General features: G+C 39.0%; 2 protein-coding genes across 4 annotated transcripts in view; one reads left to right on the forward strand and one right to left on the reverse strand.

Annotated features, from left to right (window-relative positions):
- The window catches only part of METTL4 (methyltransferase 4, N6-adenosine), a 29,194-nt gene extending 28,841 nt beyond the window's left edge, over positions 1-353 (reverse strand). For all 3 annotated transcript variants that reach the window (XR_008839789.1, XM_056484178.1, XM_056484177.1), the window contains exon 1: positions 123-353. The gene's annotated coding sequence lies outside the window, so the exon portion shown is untranslated. The remainder of the gene's footprint in view (positions 1-122) is intronic.
- NDC80 (NDC80 kinetochore complex component) lies at positions 286-18,233 on the forward strand. Its single transcript, XM_056484176.1, has 17 exons — positions 286-471; positions 2,063-2,283; positions 2,653-2,739; positions 3,513-3,642; positions 3,768-3,940; positions 5,134-5,236; positions 6,021-6,110; positions 7,350-7,443; positions 8,536-8,642; positions 9,444-9,588; positions 9,886-10,091; positions 11,268-11,420; positions 11,680-11,769; positions 12,580-12,672; positions 14,102-14,232; positions 14,763-14,865; positions 15,218-18,233. Exons 2-17 carry the CDS (start codon positions 2,183-2,185, stop codon positions 15,338-15,340), a joined length of 1,929 nt encoding a protein of 642 aa, XP_056340151.1. The 5' UTR covers positions 286-471; positions 2,063-2,182; the 3' UTR covers positions 15,341-18,233.
- Positions 18,234-25,241: the final 7,008 nt, after the last annotated feature.

Raw genomic sequence — 25,241 nt, forward strand, 5'->3', positions numbered from 1 at the left:
CCGACTCCCATCCCCGCGGGCACACAGGGACCGAGAGCTCGGGCTTTTCCTCAGGAAAACTCTGGGCGGCTGGAGAAAAGCCCGGGGCTCGCCGGGCCCGGCCGCGCCTGGCACACACTCACCGCGGGCGCCGCCATGCCGGTGCAGGATCATGGCCCTTCCCCGAACCCTTCCGGGGGTTGGGATTCTCCTCCCCTCTGTTTCTTCATTCCTTCCTCCCCTCTATTCCTCCATTCCCCCCTCCCTCCGGCCCGCGCTGCTCCGCCCCTGGCCCGGCCGTGACGCAGTTCCGTGAGACGCTCCGGACACGTCCGGGCGGGCGGATTTGAAATTGCGAGGAGGCGGCGCTGGCGGTAACGGCAGGCGGGGAGCGGGACGAGGCTCTGCGGGGAGCGGGAGAGCAGCAGCAGCAGCAGCAGCAGCAACACCCTCACCCCCTCAACCAGCGGCACAAGTGTCCGTGCGGCGGCGGTGAGTCCCGGGCTGGCATCGCTGCTGAGTCCTCTTCGGTTCGCTTTAGACGCGCTCTCAGGGCGAGCGGGTGGAGCTGCGGCCAGCTCTGCCGCACTCCTACGCCTTTTTTTTTTTTTTTTTACCTGCTGGCGTGTTTGCTCTGGCAAACTGCTCTTCAGTCTCTGCTCAGACTCCGCTCTTACAGCGTCCTGGCTTATGTCAGCAGCAGTGTGGCCAGCAGGAGCAGGGCAGTGACATCCCCCTGTGCGCGGCGCTGGTGGGGCCGCACCTCCAGCGCTGTGTCCTGTTCTGGGCCCTCAGTTCAGGAGGGACATTGAGGGGCTGGAGCGTGCCCAGAGGAGGGCAACAGAGCTGGAAAGGTCTGGAGAAAAGTCCTAGTACCGGCTGTGGGAGCTGGGGTTGTTTATCCTGGAGAAAAGGCGGCTCATGAGAGATCTTATCGCTGGAGCCACCTGAGAGGAGGCTGTGACCAGCTGGGGTCGGCCTCTTCTCAAGCAACAGGACATGGTCTCAAGCTGCAGCAGGCTTTGGTGAGACAATCGGAGGAATTTCTCCACAGAAGAGGCGATTATACACTGGAATGGACTGCTGTCATGAATGTGTCAAGCTTGCTTAAACACAGCATGGTGCTGGAGTCAGTGTCTCTGGAGGTGTTTAAGGAAAGGCTGGATGTAGCACTTAGTGCTATGGCCTAGCTTACGAGGTAGTGTTTGGCCATAAGTTGGACTTGATGATCTCGCAGGTCTTAATTAATTCTCTTATTTTAGAAGCTAATTGCTTGCTATGTTTGTGAAAATTCAATCTCTCTGTGGTTGATCCCACTTAAAGTAATAGAATAATGCAGATTGTTCACCAGACACAATGAAGTCATTAATATGGTGCCCTGTGACTTGAGCTTGAGCTAAACTTCTGTTGTGGTTTGTGAGCAGTGGAACTGGAAGTAAAATGAAGCAACAGTTTATATTAATAATGTGTTTTGGTAATGTTTGTAGTGGATGGGATTTTTATTAGTTATAATTCAGTCATTTAAGCCCATCCCACAAATAAGATAAAACCTCTGTAGAGGGCAGAAGCTGGCATTTTATTCCTGAGTTAATTCTGTTTACTTCAAATTTCCCCTTAATTCTCCTGTGTGGGGGCAATGGTATTAATGTTCCAGTTTGATTTATATTCTGAAGAGAGCCATCATATTATCTCAGAATAGGTTTTCCAGTTATTGTGCTATGATACTGGGAGATCAGTTGCAAATGAATGGGTAGGCTCAAAATGAGCAGCTCAGGAGCTGATGTATGGCTGAAGTGCTGTAGGCAGTACTTGTGTACTCATGGTAGTGTGGCCTTTCTTCCAGTGGACTGAACTGAAAAATTTCTCAAGCTCTTTTGCTTTTGGAACCTGGGGGTTTGAAGTGACCAAATATAAAGAAAGGCAAAACAGTAGGTTTGGAATAACTACTGACCCTTTCAACAATAAAACTTGATTTAAAAGACTATGGCTGCTCTTATGTATTTCTGGAATCTAACATAATCTTTTTTCTTTCTTCTTTTTTTGTTTGTTTGGGTTTGGTTTTTTTTTTTGTTACAATGTACAGGTCTACTTGTTTCTTCTGAGCCTTTGCAGAATCTTTGTGGCATTTAGAAAAGACCCTTATATCCTGCATTTTCTTTTACTGCTGGGATACTGAGGGATTGCAATTTACAATAGAGTCACGATGAGGCGAAGCTCAAGTACTGCTGGAAGCAGCAGTCGACAATCTATGATGGCACTAAGAGTGCAGGATAACAAGAAGATGGGTCTTCAAACACCTCAGATGTAAGTCTTGCTGGTCACATTGCTAAAAATAAGCATATAAAACTAATTCTAAAGAGATTTATCATACTATGTTTGAGTGTGTGAGTTGCAACCAAGGGAAAGAAACTTTAAACTCCTTACAGCCAAGGATGCTTGCACAAAATTTTTTAAAAATACTTGCTGTAACCTTTTTGTGTACCCATGTCACATTTCAAATGGTAACACTTTGTACCATGTTTCTTGGGAGGTGGCTGAGTGCATCACTTGACCCTTCTAAGATGTTGCTGTGATGAAGGTGCTTAGGAATATATGAGTGCATGTATAGCTCTTGCATGAGCAAAAGATGAACTGGTAGAAATAGTCACTTGCATCCTTCTCTCTATTCCTCAGGAAGGACAGAAGCACCTTTGGGAAGCTGAGCATGGGCAGACCTACATCTGTAACTTCAGAAAGAAAAGTCAGCTGTTTTGGGAACAGGTACAGATAGCTTTCATTCTCTGCACTGTAAATTAAAACAAAAGTGGCCCTACATAATTTTGTGATTTTTCTTTCTTGACATATTCTCATAATAGGAAATAATGGATCTGAGGCAAGCAGACTTTCAGGTCTGCCTTCCTCTGGTCCTCAATCACTAAACAATAATGCTGTGGAGCAGGAATTACTTTGGGAGCTGTTTGTTTTGTTTGGTTTTTTTTCTTTTGGGGATGATGTGCACTGCAGACCTTAAGTGTATCTCAATACATTTTCTTGTTTAAGGAAGAATGACATCTGAAGAATACTCTGTGTTAGTTTCTTCTCTGTAAGAGACAAACCTTCCAAAAATCTATAATATTTCTACTTAGCAGTAGGCTTTCTGTGTTGTAGTTATCTTCTTTCATAGAATCCCAGTGTTGCAGGGGTCTTTTCCTTTTAAATATCTTTTTTAATATTTTAGTGTTTATTTACACTCACCAACGTGATTTTTTCTTCATCTTTGGAGTATTTTTCTGCTCTCTGGAAGTTTATTTCTTTCAATAAAATGAAGAAGGTATTACACTAGGATGCAGTAATCCCTCTCTTGTACATGCAGCATTGTGGCTTCCAGGTTGATGATGTTTTTCCAATCACCTTAAATTAAGAGAACTTCAGGTATCACTTTGTATAACAAATGCAAAGAAAACATAAGCATAGCAATTGTTGTGATTTAAACCTGGAGAGAGTTCTTCTTTCTGTGTGCTGTCACAAGACCTGTATTTATTGTCTCCCCTTAGAATGAGTGGGGCTGGAGGGTCACGCAGCAGCCAGTATGGTGTGTTCATGCTCGGGACAGAAAAGATAAAGGATCCCAGGCCCCTTCATGACAAGGCATTCATCCAACAATGTATCAAGAAGCTTTGTGAGGTAACATTAACTAATTCTACATGTATGTTATGAGGTGTAAAATGTACTAATCAAAATAGTTCTTTCTCTTGGTTTCAACTCTAAGTTGTATTTAGTGACTTGTATTCCATGTTTCTTTTGCACAGTTCCTCGTTGAGAATGGTTATGCCCACAACGTTTCCATGAAATCACTGCAGTCTCCATCAATTAAGGACTTTTTAAAGATCTACACCTTCATCTATAAATTCCTCTGCCCTTCTTATGAATTGCCTGACTCAAAATTTGAAGAGGAAATTCCCAAAGTTTTTAAAAACCTTGGGTAAGATGATTATTGTTAGTTTCCTGGGCTGAATAGATATGCTATGGCTAGAAATTTAAAAGCTAAGAATTCTGCATTGATAGCTGGAGAGAATGGATAGGTTTCTTTATTCAGCTAAGACTCTGAAAGTATAATGTTGTGATTGGTTTTCATTCACTTTTGTTTAGCTCTAGGTTTAATCTCTGATTTTCAGCATCTGTTGTACATTTTAAATTTGAACTTGCAGAACTATAAGCTCTTGGAATCTTGCTTTGTAATGTAAAATCTAATTGATTATTTGTATAAAACTTTGAAAGACAAGACACAATTTTCTTTTATAGACCTTTCTGTTCATTCTGTTAGAATCTAAGAACTAAAATTTCCAGACTTATGGATCAAGTTAATTTAGTTTAAAATATGTTTTCCTGCAATTTTTCTCATTCTGCTTTTAAAGCAGAATGTGAAAACCACAAAAATTACAGTTGAGGTGAAAAAAGCTCTAAGTGTCTGAGTGGTTTATTGCTGAATTTCTTCAGTGTTTGAAATCATTAACGCCCCAACGCTTTCCAAGAAAGAAAATCCTCTGCCTGTTGATAATTGGGAATTTCAGTCTCATTTACAAAAAAAAAAAAAAATTCTATTTTACTCCTTTAGATTTGAATTCATTATGGTTTGAAAGTGCCAAGGCTCCTTAAATGTAGGTGTAAATCTGTTTTGTTCACTTCTCAGCATTTTTATAAAATGTTGTTTTAATCTGTACATTTGAATCTGTTGACTGAGCTGGAGATGTTGAAAAGGATTATACTCTGCTACACCAAGAGTGTAATTCTGGATAAAATTACTAATTCTAATAACTCACTTGAAGTTTTGGGAGTTCAAGGAGCATCTGGACGACACCCTCAATCATATGTTTCAGTTGTAGGCAGTCCGATGAGGAGCAGGGAGGTGGATTTGTTGATCTTTAGGGGTCTCTTTCAAACCAAGATATTCTATGAATCACTTAAATGAGAAAGCCATGGTAATTGAATAAAACAATGCTGTAAGAACTCAACTTATTTCCTTTGAAATACAGTATAAAGTACAATTGAGTTTGCTCTTCCTTCTGTGCCTTCATCTACATATAAAAATGTGCTGCTTTATTTTCAAAATGTGCTGGTTTGTTTTCATCACTGTCTGCCACAGCTTTTAAAAATGTATCTTCTTTGGGCTTATAGGTACCCCTTTCCTCTGCCAAAAAGTTCCATGTACACCGTGGGTGCACCCCACACCTGGCCTCAGATTGTGGCAGCTTTGGTTTGGTTAATTGATTGTGTCAAGGTAACATTTGTCTTAAGAAAAATATTTCCACTTTCCAGGCTGAAATGTTAGTAAATATTTTCTACAAATCTCCTTGTCTTAATATTTATATAAACAAAAAGGTGGGTGTTCTTAGCTGTCATCTGGGAGCTGACCCTTAGCCTTATATTTCAGTAACTTTTGAAGTGTTTTTTTCATGTTATAGTGTAGTAACTTTTTTCTTTAAATATATGCACTAGATAAATTCATACATAAAAAAAGGTGGGGAAATGCTGGCTTATACATACATTGAATGTGAGAAGTTAATGGATATAATCACTGAATAGAACATGTATCTTCAGTGCAAATGTTGTGGCATCTGCCATTCTCTCCTAAATTTGAAATCCAAGGATGGATTTTTCAATTGATATTATTAAATTGTCCTGGGATTCTGATACAGAGTAACAAGTCTTGTGTTCATGTGGGATGTTTTTATTTAATTTTGGCTTTGTTTGGGTTTTTTTAATAGTGGAACTGTTGTTGCTGCCAGTTCAGGTCTGAGCAAAACTTGGAATCTGGGACAGAAGTTCACCACTGCTGAACCCGTGAAATATGTCATATTTTTTCTGAAAAGACACAAGACAATTTGGCAGTGTTTACTGTCCAGTTCATGCCTCTTTACCTGTGTGTTTAGTCAACACAGGCTCATTCCAACCTGCTTTCTGAAATCCTTAGCCAGTGTTACTGTGCTTCTTATCATGAGACCAATATGAAAACTAATGGATGTCTTCACATTTGCTCTTTGTGTGTTCACCTCTGTTTTCAGCTGTACAGTGCCATCAGGGAAAATGCGCCATTGTTCGATGACAGGCAGAGCTGGGAAGTAGAGACGGATGATGGGATTGTACATTATAAGGTACCATAAAAAGGAAATTAGAATCAGAATTGCTCACATGCTGTAACAACACAATTTAAATACAGTTTAGCTTGTTGTGTCATGTATTTATAGATTCTGTTCCCTTTTATATTCACAGCCCTTTCTAGGAAGTAGAGTAGCATTATATAAATAGCCTGATCAACTATTTTTCCTGAGCAGGCATCATGGCCAGTCTATTGAAGAAGACTGGGTATTAAACAGAAATACCTTATTCTCCAAATATCTACTGTTTCAGTTTTCCTTTATGAAGAAGGGGAATCATTATGCTATTTATTATTTTAGTACAGTTTCTGGTATAGTTTGCTTTAGTACTCGAGACTTCTGAGGTTAACAGCAGTGCAGTGTAAAGGCTGTGACTTAATTCTAAATATAGTGGCTTCTGCCAATATCTACTCAGTTTACTAAGTTTTACTAAAAGTTGGTTGAAACACTTTATTTCTGAGCTACAAAATAGGGTGGCAGTGTAATTCAGGCTCTTAGAAATCCAACAGCTTGCTTTCTTTTTAATTATCTTAGATTATTAGTACTACTCAGATTTTACTCAGTGTAAACTCACAACAGATGTTTGGAAAGAGTTGCATTATAACTAAAACATTTAATTAGAAAATTGCAAAAATCAACTAAAATCATCATTTTGGACTAAGGTTACAACCTGATAGTTGGCAAGTAAAAATGCTTTCAAACTAAATAGGTTCTTCTACACTGACATTTATGCATATGTGTTGATACAAAATTCAGAATACTGGTGTAATTGCTTCTGGAACATCTGTAACTTAGTGTTTAGCAAATTCTTTCTGGGTTACCTTTCTTTAATTCTAGATTAGTTCTTTGACAAATGCAGATCTTAATTTTAATGGTCATATTTACTGAAGAGGTCCATTAAACAGATCTCCAGTTTCCATAAACTAGCCTGAGAGAATCATATCTGTCAAGATGAAAAATTATTTTACCTACAATCCTTGTTAAATATCCCAGAAAAATACAGCATTTCCAGACCTTTCATAATGTGAATTATAGGTTCCTCCTTTTGCCTGAATATAATCTGTTGACATTCTATGTTCAAAGATAGGAAAACAGTTTAATTTTACAAAAGTACAATCAAAGCATTGAAAGATATTTTTGATCACTTTGATTCCACTGATTGAGTAGCTTTAGACTATGCAGATATTTTATAGGCCTTGGAATTGTTGAAATGAAATATTTTTAAATTATTTTCAGCTTTTCATGGACTACTGCATGAAGTGCTATGATCTTTTCATGAAAGGTAGAGATACCTTTGAGGAGGTGGATGCTGAAGTGCAGTCAAAATTAAGTAAGTTTTCAAGTCTTAATTAAATCTTCAATTATGTTACTGGTTTCTTTTCTCCTACTATCAGTTTGTTCAGTTTACAAGTGAAAGTAATCTAAGGAAATCTGAAATTCCTAAGTACATTTCAGTTACTTAAAATTAATGTTTTCTTCTTCTATATATATTGTAGTAGTACAGATGGATAGATCATGATCTGCTATCAGCTGTAGCTGTATCACCTGTTTTTTTTAGTGGCTTTGTCACAGAAAACCAGTATACAATTCTTCAGATGTGAACTCCATCTATGCAGATGACTCTTGTTTCTGTCTGGCAAAGCTAACAATTTAAAAAAAAGAAAAATATTTTCAGATGCACACCTGATAAGTCAGTTCAGATTTTGAAAGCTCTGAAAACAGTCTGCAAGAGTTCCAAACTCTGTTTTGAGGGTTCATGTATATGATGCAGCATGCACCTGTGTTTGTCTTCAGGGAGGTGGAATTTGACTCCCTCATTTCACCACCTACAGAAATACAAACAGAATGCAAGAACAAGGAAGAAAAGGATTTCTTACTTTCTTTGCACTCCTATGAAAAGCCAGACTAAGGGCCCTTTGTTTGCTAACTGGAGCCATCCATTGGAGAAGAAATAAGCTACCACACTGTTACTGGATATTAGGAAAAAAATAATCATCCCATTGTTTGGCAAAAGCCAAGTGAAGTTATGGAAAAGATGTCTCAAGTAGCAAGGAAGTATATGGATAAAAAAGAGGTTGTTAAATAGGTTTGATCTGTTCTAGCTTCACAAGGTAGTCCTGACTTATATACTTTCCTGTGGTGTGGGCTCTATGAGAGTTGGGAAGCCCTTGCCTCTTGGGAGTGACTTTGAGGACTATTTCTTTTCTTGTTTGTTTTGGGGTTTTTTGCCTGATTGCATTTTAATGAAAGGCTTTTCTAGTAAATTTTTTTCTGGTGGATTTTAGTTACTTCTGTTGTGTAAAATAATTGTCCAGATAATGGGTATTTACTGTGCTGAAACTGAAGTTCAGATATTCAAAATAGGTGGTGATATTAAGTGAAATTAATTTGTAACCCTACTCTCTCTTCTGCTCTCCCACAGAGGATTTATTTAATATAGATCCATTCCAGATGGAAAGTTTAGAAGCTGAAAACAAAAGACTTCAAGAAGAGATTGCAAGACTAGAAAAAGAAAAGGAAAGTGAGCCGGTTAGTAAATTAGGTCTCTGTTTTTATAGTGGAGTTGAATTTTATATTATTGATCATTTCTGATTGAAGATACTTATGATACATAACAAATGGAAATTTTCAGTGCTTTGAGATTTTAATTAGGCTGGATTTTTTACAGACTCTATACCACTATAGAACAAGGTTTTTCCTGTGGAGTCTTCAGTCACTATTTGTTTGATAATGTGCATGTATTTCCAGGTAATAAGGTCTTGTGTTGACTGAAATATTAATAAAATACGTGAACCACTTTTTTTTTTAATATAAATTTTGACATTATCTTTTCCAAACATGTTGGTATGACACATGGGATTCAGTTTTAACAATATACTTCATAGAAAATATTTTGCTTGAAAAGCCAGATTCTGCTTTTAATGAGTTTAAAAATGGGTTAGTGGCTGTGCAGGTGGCAAATTGAGACTCCTGCCAACTGTGCAAAGTGTGCTGGGTTTATTCCTGGCTTTTCATGCCCTAGTTTTATCTGCCCTCCGTATATTATTAGAATTGAGTTGTAAATTACCTGTAGTAAGAATTGTCTAAATGCAGTGTCAGATGCAAATGAGAAACTTAATGCTGAAATGTAAGAATCTTTTCAGACTTCCTTGCTGTTAATTCAAAGGTGTTTGACTTGACTCGGCTATCACATAGAAAAAATTATTGAAGTTCTTTAGTTTTATATTTGTGCTATTGATGCTGATCAATTACTCTACTGTCTTGTCTGGAAAGTGAAGTCATTGTTTTACATTCATCTAAGAGTGGTTGTTCTTTTCACCCATTTCCTAGGATCGTAGAGTAACGCTACGAAACGTGAAATCGTCTCTTCAAGCAGATGTCCAGAAATACCAGGCTTATTTGGCCAGTCTGGAATCTCACATAGCAATCCTTGATCAAAAACTGGGAAGTCTTAATGATGAAGTTGAGACAGCAGGTAAGGAGGCCTTGATCACAGTCAGGACAGTGAAGCTAGAAATGGTCTTCAAATAATTGTAGTTCGTAGCTTGAGGACAGAGCAAGATACCTGGAGTAGAATGATGCTGCAAATAAACTTTCCAGATTGAATTGCTATTAAAGATTCTTTTTTAATCTAATAGCTCTTTATACACTAGAGTAATAAAATGGTAATGATATATAATAATTACATTACTTACTCATAAAATACAGAGGTGAGGTTTATGTATATAGGCTGGTATTTTATGTCCATTTCACAAGTGTTTTGTGAACTTAGAAACGGAAGTAGAAGCAATGAAGCAGGAGAATGCCCGGCTCCAGCACATCTTAGATAACCAAAAGTATTCAGCTGTGGATGTTGAGAGAATAAAACACGAGAGAAATGAACTGCAGCAAACCATTAACAAGCTGACTAAGCAACTGGAAGCGGAAGAACATCAGCTGTGGAATGAAGAGCTAAAATATGCTAGGAATAAAGAGGCGGTATGTGAAAACCCACTATACTCAGAGATGGCTGTCAGTTTTCATCATTCAAGCTTAAAATTGGAGTCTTGATAATTTATTTCCTAAATAATCTAACAACACCGTATATGTATCTAACCAGGCAAAACTGACAAGAATGGCCTCTGTTTACAAATCTCTGAAAAATGTTCCTTTCCCCCCGCCTTTTTCTGTTTTGTGATTAATGGAAATGTATTTTTTTCTGTATCATAAGAGATGTAGCCAGAATATGAAGCACTGTCGGCTCTCACTGCTATAGCATTAAGAGCTTTGATAACATTAGCATGCCATTGCTTTGATAACACAAGACTTTCAGGCTAATGTTAATATTTCAGAGCAAGGAAGTAAGGCAAAACTAGTGAATTTGAATCAACAGCTTTGCATGCATTTAGGGCCTGTTTATTTCTTCATGTAGAAGTTGTAATATCTTTCAAGGGCCAAGTTCAATCCCTTCAAACAGAATGAAAAGATATAGTCCTATAAATGATGGGATTTAAAAGCTTCTGCTTTGCCATCTGGAGAACTAAAGAAAATAGTTTCAAATATGTGATAGGGTTACCCTTTATCAAGCACTTGTATTAACTTAAATCATCATGTGCAAGTGTGAAGCACATAAAATTGAAAAAAAAAAACTGGGTTCTGTAATGTTTGCATATAAATAGCACCCATTAATTAGAAATTACAGCATTTAATAAACTTTGTTTAGAGGCATGCTCAAGTTAGTTTGTAATAAGAATGTGGTCATGTGGCATTTCCTGTCAAAACTAATGAGAGAAGCCATATTGACACGATGACTGGTCACTGTTTAATATTATTTTCCAGCATGCTTTTGGTTACCTATCAGCTAATTCTCAAAAACTTGGGACAGGAAAAAGTATGGCAGATGAATATGGAAAACCACAGGTGAAACTGTTGAGTGTCAGCCATATACCTTGAGAAACCTGGCTGAGCAAACTCTGAAAGAATCATAAAACAGTACCTAATGCAGCAAACTGCTGGACTGGCATTACATGCAGCTCTTGAATACTGTGGTGTAACAAGGAACCATGTATATAAAGAGCAACTCAGGAACTTGTTTAAAGTACTATATGAATACTTCTTGCAAAGCTTTTCACTTGTATCTCTTCTATGATTTATGCCCTTTTCTCCTCTGAGCAGATTGAAACACAACTGGCAGAGTATCATAAACTGGCTCGAAAGCTGAAATTAATTCCAGTAAGTGCTGAGAATTCCAAAGGCCATGACTTTGAGATTTGGTTTAATCCTGAGGCAGGACCAAATTGCCTAATCAAATACAGAGCTCAGATCAAGGTAAGTAGAGTATACACTGAAGACTTTAGTTACCACTCACAAAAAAGATGTTTCTTTGGAAATGCTGGAAAGGTCTCTCAATCTCACAATGAAATGTCATTGAAAAGCTTGTGTGATGAGTCACCGCAATGACATTGTAGTATATGAAAGAGATTTGTTATTGGAGAATACACTTGCTTAAAAAAAAATTGAAGGAAAAGATGTACTGGGGTGCATCTTGGTTCAAATAATGTCAGATCTTCTTGTATGCATATTACAGGCTCCCCTCATGGAGATCATCAACGAGACTGAGGAAGAAATTAGTAAAGCTACTCAACGGAAAATGTCTTTGGAAGATACTTTGGAACAGGTGTGTTGGTTAATGAACATTAGGACTAAGATAACAACCCTAAAACCTTATCTGCTGCCTTTCATTTTACCTTTTGCACGGTTGAAGAATGGTGTGGTGGGTTGGTTTTTTGGATTGGTTGGGGTTTTTCTGAGGACAAGCAGAGGGCGAGAAGGTGTGAGAAAATTGCTTTAATTGTGATGGAACCTAAAAAGTTTTTCTAATAATTGGGGTCTTTATTGGTTAAAATATTGTATATTCCCTGAATTAAAGTTTATGTTGCTTACATATATTTGACCATAAACATTGGAAGTACTTGTTTTTAATAAGTTGTCCACTCCAGTCAATGGTGTGGCTTACCATCACTGACAAGTTGTCTCAAGAAGATTTTTGTCAATATTGGGTTTGGGATGGATTGAAAGGAGAATTTTATTTCCTCATTCTTCTACCTTTACCTCAGTTTTTATTGCTAAGCATGATCTTATGTAGTATGGAATGTCCTCTTGGTCAGCTGGCTGGTCTATGCACCTTCCCAGTCTCTTGCCCATCCCCATCCTACTCAGTGAGGGGTCCTGTGAGGGATAGAAAGCCTTGGAATGCTGTGCTAGCCCTATTCAGCAGCAGCCAAAACATCGGTGTGTTATCAGCACTGTATTAGCCCTTATCCAAACAAAGCATAATACAGGCTGCAATAAAGAAAGGTAATGCCATCCCAGCCTAGCCTACTTTAATTGGTTTTTTGGAGCTACCAGGTGTAGTTTGTGATGTCACAGATTTATACATGTTGGATTTTTTTTTAACTGTATTTCCGTGATGATTTTTTCATCCTAGGTGAATGTAATGCTAAAGGACAAGAAACGTAGTGTGAAAATGCTGACAGAAGAAGCTGAAGAGCTGGATGATCTTTACCAGAAGAAGCTTAAGGTAGAACTTCTTACAGCTTGATGACCAATTATCCTTAATGATACTGTTATCCTTAATCTTTGTATTTATAGATAAGTTTTTGGATTACATTTTTGTTTTAGGCTTCTGCCTTTGCCTTCTTCACTTCCTCTTACAGCATTTTTTCAGTCTTTCCAGAAAAGTGATTTGATTGCTACCTTAAGTGAATCATTATTCATATTCTTGTAAGAGAATCTGCCATGGTAATGTAGCAGATCCTGTAAATCAAAAATTACTGCATCCAGTAATAAAAGCAGCAACAATCATCTGACCTTAGGATGTCTCCAAGCATGTGCTTGAAGGAGATTTTAGGAATAACAGAATCTGCCTCGTCTAATCAATTTGTATATAATAAATACATTTACAGTTTTTAGTAAATACCTTTAATCAGCAACTGTTGCTTGCTTTAGCTTCCTTTCCCAGCACAGGAGCAGTCCCTATCCTTTTCCCCACAGTTCAGCAATAGAACATAGACCTCCCTGTTAGCAACTGAGTGGCTATTTTGGTATTTCCCAACTTCTCTGACAGCACTGCTTTGGTGGGGCTGTGGTGCTCTGCAGAAAAAGGTTCTTTGAACTAAGCCAGTGTTCTAAACCATGCTCTTGTAAACCCAAATTCCTGTCCTATAGCCATGAAACAGTTATTTTGCTGCTAATACCTGCTGAGTTGTCTAAAGGCAACTAATTTACTTTATATTTTTCGAAACCACATGAATACTTAGCTTTTGATCTGTGCTCTTGTATAATCTTTTCTCTAAAGTTAGGCTTATAAAATACACAGTTGCCACTGGATGTTTATCATAAGACACTGTCATGTAATTCCTCTTGTAATTTTTAAAATGCTGTTTGTAAGTCTTAAGTATTAAAATTGTTTTTGAAGGATGATGTTCCAGTAATCTATCAGAATTGCATGTTGAGTTGATGGTAGAATTTTGTTTGGTTTTGTGGATTGTATAGCATCAACAGTGTCATTCTCCTTGAAGAGATGATTACTTGGAATTGTATGCTCTTTCAGACAAAAAGGAAAAGTTGTTTTCCTACTCAAATGTGGTTATAATTTTTTAACCTAGAAACAGTTGTTCATGATGTGCCATTCCTAAGCTATTTAGACTATCTAACCAATACTTTTTGAGTTTAACTCTGAAGGGAAAATAGCTGCAACACAGACCTTTTAAATATGGTTAGAGGAATAAAGAGATGGTTAGGCTTATTCTGTGATGGGGATGATATAGAAAACAGCTGAAACTTTAGTTTTGGGAAGATGCCCTTATGGATTTTTTTTTCAGTTCTGGGAGTTACTTGTGTGAACTTTGAATACAAGCATTAGGATGTAATCAGGTAACAGAAGAAAAAAAAATCCAAATTATTCCTGAGCAATGCAATTTCTTTCTCCTCTTTCCTTATGACTGTAGGAGATAGAAGAGGAAGAGCAAAAATGTGCAGATGAACGGGAATCGTTGAAGAAGCATAAACAGTTACTTGAGAGTGGTGTCTGTGAAGGTCTCAGTGAAGCCACAAATGAACTGCATGATGTCCAACGACAGTAAGACTCATAACTTCCATGTTTGCCTCATTTATTTTGGTTTTTAAGGATAAAGATATTCTCTTGAATGTAACATAAAGTTGTTTCAGCACATATCCATCCAGTGTATTAATTTCACAAGTTAACAACTGAAGGATGTTTCTCCTCAACAGTATTTTGCTAGAATATTTGTCTGCTGTATCAGAACTCCTGTCTTCCATGCAACTTCTTTTATATATATATGGTTGGAGCAAAGAAATTCGTTTGTTTCCAAGCTTATGTGACAGCTGCATTTTATACCTCAAGGTCTGGAAAGAGTATTGGGACTAAGGTACATTGTTTCTTACCAGTTAGCTCAACAGTGTCTTTTCGTTTTTAATTTTTTTATTTGATTGTTAATAATTCTAACGTGGTTCAAATCAAACCAGTAATAATAGGAAAAAAAAAAAGTATGGCTAAACATGATGATAAATCAGGCTTGAAGTGATTGTTTTAAGTGTCAGGAATTCTCTAGTTATGGACATGACCTTCTGAGTATCTTTACCTTTTAGATATCAAGTTGTTTTGCAAACAACAACAGAAGAGAAGAGAAAACTTAGAGAAAAATTGAATCGTCTTACAGAAACAGTTGCTACTCATCTAGCATCTGTAGTGGTAAGCTACAATTTAAAATTCAAAATTAAATCTCTTTAGAGACATTGCAGTTCAACACTTGGAAATAAGAACTTATTCTTTCTAAGGAAGTATCAGTTATTTAGCTGCTGTACTGAGTCTCTGGATTCTAGTTAAATTTTCTAACAAAACCTTTAGTATAAATAATCAGAATTGGTTAAATTTAACCAATAACATCCTGTCGGGTTATCCTACCTGCTTCTGGTAAATGTCTTTCAGGAAAGAGTTTTAATTGGGATCAGTTAACCTGTGCAATAACTGATGAAAATGCTTTAGCAGAATGAGTACAATAAAGACCATAGAGCTAATAAAGCTTTCTGTACCTCTCTTCTAGAAATACCTTGATGAACAGAATGCGAAAATTAACAGAGACTACGAAGAATTCATGTCTAAAGATCTATTGTCAGACTTGACCAGCATCCTAGACAGTTATAAAGAGAAGGCTGAAAGTCTCTAATCACTAGAAAGGTGAAGATAAAAATGTTGCCTTTCTGAAGAGCTGGTATGGTGCTTTCCAAAAGGATGGGTACTACTGTGATTAGCACTGAAACTGGTTTTAAGTGAAAGGAAGTTATTTTGATTGTTCTTTGTTTTGTTGATACAAACACATTAAAGAATTAAACAATATATTTGCATTTTCTTAAAAAATGCTTTGCTCAGACTGTACTTTCAATAACATATGTATGCATTTAGGGCACACACATGACAGGCAGTTCACATCCTTCCCCAAGCCTTATTTTACTAGCAAGACAAAATGTAAATGTCTGTCTCCTGCTTGTTCAGTTACCTGTGAAACTGCACAAAGACACCTCTTACGTGAGTAAAAAAAAATCAAAACTTCTTTTGAAAAGATGATTAGTCGTCTTGTTATGTAGTCTTGTAAATAGAAGAATACAAATAAATGAATAGAAAAAGAAACACAGTAGTTTGAAAATGAAGTTTTGTCTTTAGCTGCTTCATATTCCCAGATGAAACTTCACTGAAGTTCTTGAATATGTGTACCAGAGAAAACTCCAAGTAGGACACCATCTGAATTCTGGCTTTATCAGTTGTAGGTTTGGTTCATGTTAGATACATCAAAATGGTCTAAAATCTCTGTATTCTTGTTAAGTCAGTTGGCCAGACTCTTTGACTTTTTTTCCTCAGGAAAGTATGTCCTGGTTTAGGGCAAACTTGGGGGGAAACCTCTGAATGGGGTCCCTCTAAAAAGCACATTCAAGCAGTCCCTCCCCCAACAGGTTTGGGGAAAAATATTTCCTTGGGGAGAAGCGGGAAAAAAAAAAGAAAAACACCTCTTTATTTAACAGGCAAAGCACTTCCCAGCACAAAAAAGTGAACAATACCAAACAGCAAAATCTCACTGCTCTAAAGGATTTGACAGAGAGTCCCTTCTGTGGGTCGCAGCCTAGCTCACTCAGGCTGTTCTCAGTCCCTCCGGTGCTGGGAAATGCTGCAGCCCAGGCCCGGCCTAGTGGGCCACAGGTGTGAGATTTCAGTGCTCCCCCTGGGTTTTCAGTCTAGAGCAGGTTCAAACAATTCCATAAAAAAAGGAAGAAAAAGAAACAACACAGTCCACGGGGTTTCTTTGCCTCAGCTAGCCAGAAAAACTTCATCAAAAGCAAACACAGTCTGTTTGAAGAAAAAAACACAGGGGAGCAAGTGCGGTCTCTGATAACAAACTCTGCACCTCTTCTCTCTCCCCTTCACTCCTGGACTGCAGAACTCAATATTCAACACCAACAGAACATACGATTTGGGGATATGAGCATCATAAAGTCACCCCAAGACACAGTAGAATTAGTGTATGCACAGCTCTGGTCCAAATACTTTGAAGAAAACAGATTGATGCTATGTGGAAGTAGCACCTTTTTATCTATTCTGTGTATAATTTTGCGCCAATAAATAAATAAAACCCAGCATTCATATCTTGGATAGTTTATTATTGTATTTCCCAGTAAAAGCATTGATATATTTACATATTTGTTTTTAGAAGTCAGACATTCAAATATAAAAAAACAATTTTGCAGTTGTTTAAAGGCTTTTAGCATCTGACTGATAAAGGAAGCTGCTCTCCTCAATTCTACAATCTTTGAATAAAACATGGATCTCTAGGATATAGAACAAAACTTGAGCAAGACCCTCTAAACACAGACTGCAAATAAAAACTGGATTGTCTAATTCTAGGCTATTTTTGCAGAACGAGTTTAAAAGTCAGTTGTCCTTAACATAGTACTAGAATCTTCTGGCCTTGGTCCAAGTGTTTTGTTTCAGATACGATAATGATGACATTATTTAAGCTTCTAATTTTCTGTTCCTTTTTATACTCCAGAATTTTAATTTGACAGCTAGAAAATCTTCTGACAGGTGGAAGTTTTTATGCTTTCTTTTGTCCTCTTTTATCTTCACATAATCTTTCTTTTTGTTTTCTGTAACAGACTAGTCTTTACTACATCCCAGTTCCTTCTCTTTAGAAGTTTTTTCCTTTTGTGATCTCTTTAACATTTTTGTTATCTAAAGCAACGTAACAATCTAATGTAGCAAAACTATGAGCTGTATAGGAGAGCCACATTCCTTTAAAGTATGTGCTTATTTAGGGGCTATGCTCTCTCTAGACTCCCCCATACCTATTTGTTTCTGCTTCTGTAACTGTCTTGTGTTTCTTAGCATCTGTAGATTCCTAGTCAGTAGTCAGCTGCTTAAATGAAAGCAAAATAAATGGCATTTCCATTTATATTAACCCTAATGAACGTGGGTCAAAGAATCAAAATCACAATGCCTTTGCTTAATACACTAGCCAATATAATATTCTAAAATTAAAGTAGTCCAAATAATAAAAAAAATCCATGTTACTAACATTGGCAATGTGTTTTTGTTAGTGGTCTGTATGTCAGTTAAGCTAAACTGCCTTTAGAACCATCTCAAATTTGGATCTAGGTTCTGTAAAATACTATGGGGCTGTTTGCTGTAACCTAACAGCTCAATGTCAGCCAACATTTACTAAGTACTATGTCTTAACAATTTAAAAATGGAGGGAGTTTTTTAATCTTTGTTGAACATGTCACCTCTGTGATACTGAAGTCAGGTATTTTTGGTCTGTATTCTGGAATACGGCTTTTTAATTCAGTCAGTAGCCACTAGAACGTAATTATTGCTCTTCGTTTTGTTTTGTTATTTTATCAGAGTATAAAGTCTTAATGAGAAAGTACCACAGCACCTGTACATTTCAGTAGTCATTTGTAAATTTTGGCTTTTGTATAGATACAGTTGCCTCATTTAGTGCTAGTGTACCGTTTGTACAGTTTAATGTGTCAAGTTTTTGTGTTCTTATACTCAATAAAATATCTTATGCTCGTTTCTATAAAGGACTGATCCTTACTGCAAGTGTAGAAATATCACATAAAATCCCAATTAATTTGACTTTCCTCAAGGAACTAAACAATCATCTCAGCAGCAGATTCTCTGGCTCTCTTGGCTGAAAAAAAAATACAGAAACATCTTCATGTAAGTTTTAGAGGAATAAAAATTGCTTTAACCTTTTTAAAAATAGATGGCTTTTAAAAAATTCTTAGGAACATAGGACCATGCTGCTTTGACAATGATTTATGTGGTGTCCTTTTAGCATTAATCTCACCAATCAACCTTTTGCTATCTAAATATTACAGAATTATTTCCTTTACGTGACTACTCTTGAATCTTTTTATTTTTATTTAGCTATAAAAAATTACACTTGATGCTGTAGAAGCATGGCTGTAATAACTCTAGCTTTCTTCTTTTACCTGGAATATATTGGTTTTTTCATATTTTGTTGTCAGAAGCTCTCATCACCATCAGGAACATGTTCCTTTTTTAGAGTATTTCTGGAGTGCATCATGCAGATTCATTCATTCAGATTGGAAAGGGCTTCTAATTTCATGGAGTCCAACTGTTAACCTAACACTGCCCAATCCACCACTCAACCTGTCCCAGTGCAACATGCTCATGACTAATAAATGTCTCCGGGGTTAGTGATTCAACCATTTCCTTGAGCAGCAGACTGCTCCAATGCTTGACAACTCCTGCTGTCAATAAATCTTCTCCTACTATCCAGTTTAAGCCTCTCTTGCTGCAACCTGTGCCTGCTAAGGCTTTAACTTTGCAGTGTCTGTTCAGCTCACTTGTATGAGCCTTCTGCAATGCCCTTCATTGGTTTTGCCAACGTAAAGCATGGCACGCCTATGCAAGCCTTTATTTATGAACTGGGTAATAATTTGTGCTCTGTGGTTCTGTAATATTTCCAATAGTTTGCCTGCTCTGGCCTTTTATGGCAGTTCTCATCCCTACTCCAACTTCGTGGTGTAATTAAAAAAAACCACCTATGTTTTTTAATCTTTTGACACGGCCCACCAGAGCCCAGGCTGCACCTCTAGAGCTAGTAGCTCTTCAGTGTGGCTCAGATCTAGGATTGGGTAAAGGAGGCAAGGGAGGCTCTCCGCATCCGAGGTCCCAAATGGTTTATCAATGTTAAAAGGCTCAGAGGCAAAGAGCCCCACACACTCCTGTACTCCGGATTAAATACAGAGGCAGATCAGGGGACAGATATAAAGAATTGATCAATGAAAGGTCTTTGGGGGAGGAATGGAGGGCAGGTTCTTACAGGGTTACAACCAATGAGAGATGCAGGGGGAGGAAAAAGGGTCACATGGGCCAATGGGGCATCAAATAATAGAGGATTCCAAAGGGGTGGAACACCGAGGGTTTGTCCCAGAGTAAGACTGACAAGGAAGGGGCTGGAACAAGGGGCAGGGTTACAGTGATGGACTAGGAAGGGACTGGAGCAAGGGGCAGGGTTACAATGATGGACAAGGAAGGGACTGGAACAAGGAGCAGGGTTACAGTGATGGACAAAGAAGGAACTGGAACAAGGGGCAGGATTACAATGATGGACAAGGAAGGGACTGGGACAATGGGAAGGGTTACAATGATGGACAAGGAAGGCGCTGGGACAAGGGGAAGGGTTACAATGATGGACAAGGGTGGGGAATTCCAAACAAGGTAGTTTCAGAGGTGGATACAACTTGGGGATAAACCAACTGGGGAAAACATAGGGGTACATAGGAACAAACCATTATAACAATAAATTGGATAAAATAAACATGTGCTGCAACGACCTTCTTTTTTGAAAGTGTAAGAAAAGAAAAAGACAATAGCTGAAGACGCTCCCTTTTCATTAACAGGGGCAACTCCCTCAGTGCAATACTAGTCAAAAAGGAAAACTTGTCTTTCATGCTAAGTGATTGTAAGGCAATGGACATTTTGTGAACAAGGGTATTGCCTATTCATTCCTAATCGACAGGTTATTTGGCATGCAAGTATTTTGAGCACTGCAAACAATCTGAAGAGACTATATATGTAACTTTTCCGTTCTTCTTTGGGGTGCACTTGTTTGCTTTAATACTGGAAACCTTAATGTGTCCTTTAGAGCCAGTTAACCTTCCTCTTTTGGCAGTTGTTATAAATGAGCGCAATGGGCCATAAAAGATCGAATAACAATTTAAAAGATTTATTGGTTACAGAAAGCAAAAGCAAATTCAGCGCTGGGCGACAGAGGGGTCTCACTCCACTAACTGTCGCACCCCACCCCCCTTAGTTTGTTTCTTTTATGCTGTTCAGTTTTCGGGTTACGTGCTCCTCCTCCAGTAGTTCTGCGCATGCTCCTTCAGTTGCTAGGGGGTCTTTTTCTGCCTTCTGGTGGTCGGGGGATGAGGGTGAGTAGTCTTCCTCAGCCACTGACTCCTTTCTTGGCACTTAAAACAATATGTGATTATGCAAGCAGAACACATTCTGGCTTTTTACTTTAAGGCCTATCAAGCAGAGCAAAACTATTAACAAGTTCTAGTGATATCTTTTTCAAGGTCTGTCTGTCAGAGGATCAAAGCAGATTAACATCCTGGCCTCATAAGTCTTGGCAATATTCCTTCAAGGTCTAAGGCCTGTCAGGCGAACAAAAGGCTTCTTATTTATTACAAGTCCCCCCTTTTTCTATATTATTACTTTTATTCGCTAAATCTTTGTAATTCCCTCCTACTTAACTCCAGATAATCTTTTTCCTCTTCCCCATTTAAGGCTTCATATTTTGCTCATATTAACATGAGATGAGCGGCTTCTAACCTGCTTTTTACAATGCTAATTATTTTGTTGAAAATACAGGGGCCGAAAGCAAGCCCTAAAATTATTAAAATTACTGGTACAGCTAAGGTCGACAAGAGGGTCGTTAGCCAGGGTGAATATTTAAACCAAGACTCATACCAATTTTGTTGGGCCTCCCTTTCTCTCTTGCGCTGCTCCAGTTATTTTCGGAGCTCAGCCATGGTGTCAATTACTATCCCAGTGTGGTCTGCATAGGTGCAACACTCCTCTTGCAAAGCCACACACAGTCCCCCTTGCTGTAAAAACAACAGGTCTAATCCCCGTCTATTCTGCAATACAACTTCCGAAAGAGATCTTACTGATTTTACGAGACCGTCTATTGCCTTCTCTATTTTACTTAAATCTTCATCTACTGAAAGTCTGAGATCCTTAAATCCTTGCTGTTGGTTCACTAAGGAAGCCACTCCTGTCCCCACCCCAGCACTTCCTATACTTAGTAATATAGCAACTGTGAGGGCTGTAAACGGTTCTCGTTTCTCTAAGTGGTGTTTTGGAGTGAATTGATGAGTATACACATAGTCTTTTGGGTGGTACACAATCCGGGGGACTACCACAACCTGAATGCAGTATTCGGATGTTTCATTGAAATTAGATATTGATATACACGGGGTTACCCCTAATGTGTTACAAACCCACTTGGTGTTTGCAGCAGGGATCAACCATTGGGCCGGTTTGTGGGAGTCGGTTACGGCCATTCTTACCCCGCAGAGGTGGTCTTTATCCCGAGGTATGTTGCCTATACACCTCCCCTTCCCAGTTACCTGAGCCACCGATACCCCTGGGGTGCTTTCTTTTCCCCTTTTCCAAAGGCACAAGGAGGGATTGGTCCCGTTTATTTTTCTAGATTTTGCTACAGAACCTAAGGCTTCATAAAAGGGTGGATTAATACTGTAGCACAACCAGCACTCTTCAGTTAAATTGGGGTATGTGCCATTTAACACCCTAAAGGTGGCTTGTAGGATTTTCCATAGGGTCCCTCTACTTGGTTGTGTCATGGCCGTGGTCTCCATTAACTGTGATCTATTATTGGCCTCCGTGAAATTTTCTGGGGTCATGTTGTCTAAGTCACCGTGATTTATTATTGTGGCTTCTGAGTCTGTTATTGCAGGATTCGGTCCAACAGGTTGAGGATCGTGGGGTACAATTTCCTTCTTTATAACAATATGCCCCCCCCCCGGTCTTTCCCAGGTTCCCATATTCTAACACCCCAGAATTTTCCTACTACCCATCCTGGGTCTTGGGGTTGCGTGACGTTAAGATAGACCCATTTGCAAGTACCGATATAAGTCACCACCCCTGACGGATCTGTCCAGGGCTTTTTACATCCATGTGGACCTCTTTCAACACTTAAGTATTTATCTTGGATTTGGACCGACCATCCCAGGGAAATTGTTTCACAGCCCCAATATCCACAGTAAAATTCTCCGGGGTAGTTACAGTATGACCTCCCTGGGTTAGATGCTGGACACATGTAGAATACACTATAGGGGCTAGAACCCATCCTATCAAGTAGGTCGTCCAGGGTTATGTTAAAGCTAGGACCTCTCGAAGTAATTTGTGTTTGAATTTCTTTCTGACCTTCCCATTGTATTAGTGACCATTTAAAGGGTTCATGGTTTGCAGATACACTCACCCAAAAGATCATATGTACTATCCCTAATTGGAGGTAGTAGCTTCCCCCTTTTCCACAACAGCTCTTTTTATATTCCTCCCAATTTACCTCAGACTTTTCCTTTCCCTTGAACTCTCGACGGCTCTGGGTACCTGTTTCTCGTTTTCCCCTTTTGCTCGGGCGCCCTCCTCCACTGCTCTCGTCTCCTCTGCCTTGCCCATCAACTCGTTTGCATCGAGCTATGGGGAGTTCCATCTTCTCGGCAGCAGGAGTATTCTTCAGGAGGGGTGTTTGACCCATGCTTTTTGATATGTTTTATGTATTTATACCACTTGCGGTTCTTAATTTGAGGGGTATAACAACTGAGTTCAGGTACCCACTGTCTGCACAGGGCGGCTACTATCCTAGCCACAAATGGGGCAGGTTCATTAGAGTGATAACAATAGAACTGGGGGTTTATCCCCTTTGTAAAAATTTTCCACCACTCTTCAGACCCTCTTAAAAGTTCTCTGGCAGCCACTTTGGTAGCCAGGACCTGAGAGGTGAGTAGCCTTTGGTCCGAATAACAATTTTTACACACTCCCCTTGGAGGGTAACTGTTGCTGCAATGGGTCCACCACTCCTCCTTACAAACTAAACAAATAAAGCATACAAAAGGGTTACAATTTCCCCAGCAATTTTCAGCATTACATCTTATTCTTACTGCTGTATTCAGCAGATCTTCCCCCCCCCCCACTGGTGCTCCTGTTGCTCGGAGCTCTACTAGGAGGAATAGTATGTTGGATCCCACAGTCTATCTCCCATGTGGAAAAAAGTCTCATACCTGTGGTGGGGTGAGAATAATGTAATTTGTCTTTTAATTAGAGCTTACTCGCTTCTTAAGTGTCAGTTTCAGGCTCCCAGGTGTGCCCTTCACTTCCCCCCCGGGGTCGTTGGTGAATTTAGACGGATTTACTGGTCCCTTGATTCGGCTTGCGTGAGTCCACCCTTTTTCCACAGTGCGTACTGCTGTGTCTGTTGTAAGCAACACCTGGTAAAGTCCTTCCCACTTGGGTGTTATCGGATTTTCCTTCCAACTTCGGACCAGTACCCAGTCCCAGGGCTGAACCTCATGTAATACAAGATCTAATGGTGGTCTCTGAACCAACATTCCTTTTTCCCATAGCTGTTTTTTGAATTTCATCAAAGCTATTAAATACTCGTTAATGTATCGTTCACTAACATTTGGGTTTGTCTGTGCCTTTTCTAAACTATAGGGCATGCCATATAACATCTCGAATGGGGAAATTCCCAAATCCGCCCGGGGTTGAGTCTGAATGTTCAGCAAGGCTAGGGGAATGCATTTAACCCATGATAATTTTGTTTCTAGTACCAATTTAGTAAGTTGTTTTTTTATTTCTCCATTCATCCTTTCTACCCGGCCTGAACTTTGAGGGTGCCAAGGAGTATGTTGTTCCCATTTTATTCCTAATGCTGCTGCCAGCTCCTGAGTTACCTTTGATGTAAAGTGCGGCCCCTTATCAGAGTCAGTTGTTTCTGGTACACCATACCTGGGGACTATCTCCTCCAGCAGGGCTTTTACTACTGTTCGTGCGGTTTCCCTTGATGTCGGGAAGGCTTCCACATAATGAGTAAGATGATCTATTACTTCTAAAAGATATTTAATCCTCCCCACCTTTGGCAATTCAGTAAAATCCACTTGAATATTTGCAAAGGGTTGTTTTGCTAGAGGCCTTCCCCCATAGGGTAGTTTTCTGAGGTTACTTCGATTTACCCGCAAACAGGTAGGACATCCCTTTTTGATATGTTTAGCTATATCGTGGAGCCCGATGCTCATGTACCTAGTGGCAAAGTGATCCACCAACCCCTGGGCTCCCCAATGAGTTTTCTGATGTAACTTATACAATACCCTCTGAGCTATTGCCTTTGGTAGCACTTCCCGGCCGTCTGCTAATATCCACTTTCCTGCTTCCTCTGTAACACCCATTCTTCTAAGTCTCTCTTTCTCCTCATTTGTAAAAATTGTGTCAGTGTTTTCACCATCCTTGACTCCATCTTTTCCCCTTTGCCCCCCTTTTTCTTTTAGGACCATTTCCTTTAGGGCTGCCCGTTTTGCCTCCTGATCTGCAGCGTTATTCCCCTTGCTTTTTAAATCTATTCCTCGTTGGTGTCCCTTTAAATGAACCACTGCTAACCTTGTCGGCCCTCTCAGAGCTTTTAATATCTCAACTATAAGTTTCTGGTGTATCAAATCCTTCCCCTGTGAGTTAATAAGGCCCCTTTCTTCCCATAGCTTTCCAAATGTATGGACTACTCCAAATCCATATCTAGAATCAGTATATATTGTCCCCTCCTTCCCTTCAAGAAGTTTCAAGGCCCTTAATATTGCATATAATTCACATGCCTGGGCAGACCATGATCTATCTAATGCACCCGACTCTACCACCTGTAGGTTCGGACCCTGCACTATTGCATACCCTGATTTTCTTTTCCCTTCTATTACCCTGGAGGATCCATCCATGAAAAGTCTTTCACCACTTTCTAATTCCTCTTCTTCTAA

This window comes from Oenanthe melanoleuca, chromosome 2, assembly GCF_029582105.1.
Source record: "Oenanthe melanoleuca isolate GR-GAL-2019-014 chromosome 2, OMel1.0, whole genome shotgun sequence".
Taxonomy (NCBI): domain Eukaryota; kingdom Metazoa; phylum Chordata; class Aves; order Passeriformes; family Muscicapidae; genus Oenanthe; species Oenanthe melanoleuca.